Genomic DNA, 5,000 nt, shown 5'->3' with positions numbered 1-5,000 from the left:
TCAGCATGGTGTAGTCAGGCTAGGATAGGGTCATCTAGGGTCACTCAGCATGGTGTACTCAGGCTAGGATAGGGTCATCTAGGGTCACTCAGCATGGTGTAGTCGGGCTAGGATAGGGTCATCTAGGGTCACTCAGCATAGTGTACTCAGGCTAGGATAGGGTCATCTAGGGTCACTCAGCATGGTGTACTCAGGCTAGGATAGGGTCATCTAGGGTCACTCAGCATGGTGTAGTCAGACTAGGATAGGGTCATCTAGGGTCACTCAGCATGGTGTACTCAGGCTAGGATAGGGTCATCTAGGGTCACTCAGCATGGTGTAGTCAGGCTAGGATAGGGTCATCTAGGGTCACTCAGCATGGTGTAGTCAGGCTAGGATAGGGTCATCTAGGGTCACTCAGCATGGTTTAGTCAGGCTAGGATAGGGTCATCTAGGGTCACTCAGCATGGTTTAGTCAGGCTAGGATAGGGTCATCTAGGGTCACTCAGCATGGTTTAGTCAGGCTAGGATAGGGTCATCTAGGGTCACTCAGCATGGTGTACTCAGGCTAGGATAGGGTCATCTAGGGTCACTCAGCATGGTTTAGTCAGGCTAGGATAGGGTCATCTAGGGTCACTCAGCATGGTGTAGTCAGGCTAGGATAGGGTCATCTAGGGTCACTCAGCATGGTTTAGTCAGGGTAGGATAGGGTCATCTAGGGTCACTCAGCATGGTTTAGTCAGGCTAGGAAAGGGTCATCTAGGGTCACTCAGCATGGTTTAGTCAGGCTAGGATAGGGTCATCTAGGGTCACTCACGTCAAATATTCCTTGAAATTCCCTCACTTTCCCAGACGGTGGCGCTCAAAAACACACAAAGATGACGTTCACAATGTCAGAAGTACATTTATTATCACAAGAAAGATACTGAACAGGCGTGAGAGGAGGTGAGATGAGGTCAGATGAAGGTCAGATGAAGGTCAGATGATGTGGAGGATGAATACTGTATCTTGAGAGCGTCCCACGGTGTCGTCTCAAACATCACGCAGAGGGCTCTGCTCCTTCAACCTCGTCTGTGGAACAAATCAATACAGGCGATTACAAAAGACGTCAGTCCAAACTGCTGGAAGACGTCTGCTGGACGTGGAACCTCCTCCGGGCCTCACCTGAGCTTGGGCCCGTCCCCGGGGGGGTGGTGAGGTTCTGGTACAGGCCCGGCGCCGGGCCCAGCCTCTGCCTCAGAGAGTCCAGGGTCTGGGAAGGGATCCGGTCAGAGATGGACTCCAGGTACTTCAGCACGTAGTGGTCAGCGTCGGTCAGGACGAACCGGTGCTTAAAGACTGAGGGGCGGGGCGGGGGGGGGGGGGGAGAGAGAGAGAGAGAGAGAGAGAGAGAGGGCGGGGGGGGGGGGGTTAGAGAGAGAGAGAGAAAGAGAGAGAGAGAGGGCGGGGGGGTGGGGGGGGGGAGAGAGAGAGAGAGAGGGCGGGGGGGGGCGGAGAGAGAGAGAGAGAGAGAGGGCGGGGGGGGGGGCGGAGAGAGAGAGAGGGCGGGGGGGGCGTAGAGAGAGAGAAAAAGAGAGAGAGGGCGGGGGGGGGAGAGAGAGAGAGAGAGAGGGCGGGGGGGGGAGAGAGAGAGAGAGAGAGGGCGGGGGGGGCGTAGAGAGAGAGAAAGAGAGAGAGAGGGCGGGGGGGGGAGAGAGAGAGAGAGAGAGAGAGGGCGGGGGGGGGGGGAGAGAGAGAGAGAGAGGATGAATAAATGTGCATCACTAGCAGTTCGTCTAGACGAGACCACCCTTTGCAGGACGGTAACTTAGAGTGTAACCCATACGTTTCGGCATGCCCTGGGTGGGAATTGAACCCGGGTCCGAGTGAAACTGGGTTCTGGTGAGTCCTGAGTAAGTAGCGTGTTGTTGGTTAAACTCACTCCTCCCCAGTATAAATACCGTCCACCACCCAATGAAGAGCTAGCTTTTCTTTGGCCCAGCTGGATAAAACGGTGTCTGTCACGTGGGAGACCCGGGTTCGATTCCCACCCAGGGCGTGTCGAAAACGTATGGGTTACAAGAGCACCGAGACGCCCACCCTCCACAGTGGCGCCGATGGCGAAGTCGGCCGGGCCGTAGAATTCGGGGTTGTCCACGGTGCAGCCCGGCTTGGGAATGCGGGTCTTCTCCAGGAACTTCCCGCCGATGATCCCGGAGTTCCGCCTGGCTATCTCGAAAATACTGATCATGTCGTTGGACAGGAAGTAGGACAGGATGAACCGGCGGCCCTCGTCCTGGGCATTCTGGGAGTCCTGTGATGTCACACAGAGAGAGAGAGACGGATAAAAAAACAAAAAACAAGGATTAAAAATAAAATTTTCTCAAGTCAGGTCGTATGGAGCCCTGGGCACGTCTCAACGGCCCTTGTGTCTCTCCTTGTCCCTGTCCCACATGTCTCTCCCTGTCCCTGTCCCCGTCCCCGTCCCGCTCGCTCCGAGCCGTCTCTCACCATGCTAGCGGCGTAGCGCAGCACTTTGCGGTCGTTCTCCAGCATCTTGATCAGGTCCTTCCTGGGCGGCTCCGGGACCAGAGACAGGCAGTTCTGAAGGGAGTCCTCCAGGGAGCCGAAGCCGTTGTAGGGAGGAGGAACCACCTGCAGGGGGCAGTCAAGGGAGACCGCTTTTAAGCCTTTTCGCTCAAGTTGATATCGGTCGGTTGATATGGGGTCCCCAAAACATGTTTTGTAATAGTCTGAGTTTATAATACCGCTCAGATTAAGCAGTCTAGCACGCCGTAAACCTCTGTTTTTCCAACCCTCTTCAAATCGCTGGGTTTGGCTCAGCGCCTCCCCCACTCCGGAAGTATGCGTCCCACAATGCACCGCAACAATATGGCGGGAAGCCAACCGAATGTTTCCGATCCAGAGTCAGACCCCGACGCTACGGATGAAGCGGGGCGCTTCAGAATGGTTAGATACTCAGGTGGGGGGCGGAGACTATTGCGATGACATGACTGATGACATCACTGATGACATCAGAAATCTGATCAGCTCGCTGAGCCAAAGAAAGGCAGCTCACAAAAGAACTACTTTGCGGTCTTATTTCAAACTTTGTGTGTAAGTAGGCCCATCGGAGACCTACGTGTATGTGCACAAGAACTGAAAAAGTGAGTTTTCTAGAATAGGTCCGCTACACACACACACACACACACACACACACACACACACACACACACACACACACACACACACACACCTCTTTCTTCCGGTCCTGTTCCATCTTCCTGGCCCCCTCCTGGGGCTTGATCTCCACGTCGGGGTGGTTCTGCCGGTAGAAGGTCTTGGTGAACTCGTCGCAGTCGTAAAGCAGGAAGCGACGGCCCATCAGCTCGAGGGTCTCCCCGACCCGGAAGTCCTTGGGGGAGTAGAACTCTTGCACTTCCTGTGCCGACACCTCCAGCACACAGCTGGGGAAGGGTTCTGTGGAGAGGAGAGCGACAAAACATTAAAGACACAAAATCCTTCTTTTTTTAAAAATAAAATCAAATTAAACTTTATTTGTATAGCGCATTTCATACACAGAGGCAACACAATGCGCTTTACAGAGAGCAATGGGGGGGTGGACATAGGTCCTAGACAGTTTCACCCAGGGGCCAGAAAAGTGAGCTGTAAAAATTCTTCCCTGACCTCTCTCAACGAGACGATCGAGCAAGCTCCTGGGAAATGTTTGTCTAACGGCTAAGAACATTTACAGAGCAGTAAACATGGGCTAGATACTTCATAAGAGAGACATGACTAACAGGAGAGTATACAAATAGTTACAGAGAAGTTGCCTACATCATGTGTTAGCTATCCCTGTAGTCTCTTATATGATATTTAAGTGAATCATATAATAAAGCACAGTAAGCACTTAGCAGAACAGGCTCATAGAGAATGCCGCAAAGCAGAGGTGGGGAGACAGAAAGCAGAGAGCCAAGGGTAGAAAGGGGGTGGGGTTGGCTGGATAGGGACAGCTGACGACAATTCTGATGTGCAGACGACCCTATAAACCCACTGTAACCAAGACAGCCAAGTACCGTATGTTCAAATGTGAAACAACCACAAAATGGGGTTGAGGTTTATTCTGAACGGCTCTACTCTTTCACAGACGCTCAACAACCACAAACTCTCAACCAACTGCAACTGTTGATATGTACAGTACATGTACAGTAACAGCTGGTGGAAGCTCTTTATAGTAACCATCCATAATAAGCGTTCATTAATAGGTAATAAGGACACAGGAAGCACGCAGCTTATATAGTCTTATTAACACATAATAATGTCTTATAAGCATCTTATAAGGACTTATAAGGTCCTTATTACCTATTAATTAATGCTTATTACGGATGGTTACTATAAAGCGCTTCCCAACTGGTCAATCATATGAAATGGCCTGAACGTCGTGTGGGCTCACCGCAGGCAGGTGTGATGTTCTTGGGCAGCCTCTGTCTGCGGAGCAGGACAGGGAAGGGGTCTCGGCCGCTGTTGGGCTGGTGGACCTCCCTGATCTCCACCGAGTCGTCCACCAGGTAGTACTGGATGGTCACGGCCCTGGACTCCCCGTACAGAGCGTCGGTGTGGTCCCACAGCGCAAAGAACCGCAGCACCTGGACATAGGGGCACGCAGGACAAGGGTCAGCAGGGGTCCATACAGGGGGTCAGGGGGTGCTGGATCAGATGCTGTTGTACAGGTTTTCTACCCATGTAGTTCTTTTACTAATGAAAAAAACGGGGTGGGGGGGGGGTCTTATGATTAATGTTACGTGGGCATAGACAGATTATGAAAAGATGGGCCCCTGGGCACAGACACGTAAAGGCCCCCCCCCCCACCACCCATTTCATTTATCGCATTTTTGAATTTCCCCGATGAGACGACATCCAATTTGAAGATAATCTGAGAAAACACAATAAAAGCAACTTTACTCAGCTGGCTTTTGACTCGAGGGACCTCAACTCTGTGGGGAGGATCTGCTTTTTGGATTTCTCCCCAAAAGAGTTGAAGG

General features: G+C 52.3%; 1 protein-coding gene across 1 annotated transcript in view; it reads right to left on the bottom strand.

Moving 5' to 3' along the window:
- Positions 1–1,087: 1,087 nt before the first annotated feature.
- efhc1 (EF-hand domain (C-terminal) containing 1) overlaps positions 1,088–5,000 on the bottom strand; it is a gene marked incomplete at both ends in the record, with an annotated part of 7,264 nt that continues 3,351 nt past the window's right edge. Inside the window, 5 exons of the mRNA XM_084440143.1 lie at positions 1,088–1,317; positions 2,059–2,272; positions 2,470–2,613; positions 3,215–3,438; positions 4,412–4,604. Coding sequence (XP_084296269.1) covers positions 1,088–1,317; positions 2,059–2,272; positions 2,470–2,613; positions 3,215–3,438; positions 4,412–4,604 — 1,005 coding nt within the window. The remainder of the gene's footprint in view (positions 1,318–2,058; positions 2,273–2,469; positions 2,614–3,214; positions 3,439–4,411; positions 4,605–5,000) is intronic.

The sequence above is a fragment of the Borostomias antarcticus genome, assembly GCF_949987555.1.
Source record: "Borostomias antarcticus genome assembly, chromosome: 6".
NCBI classification, from domain to species: domain Eukaryota; kingdom Metazoa; phylum Chordata; class Actinopteri; order Stomiiformes; family Stomiidae; genus Borostomias; species Borostomias antarcticus.
This window is presented reverse-complemented; position numbering and strand designations above follow the sequence as displayed.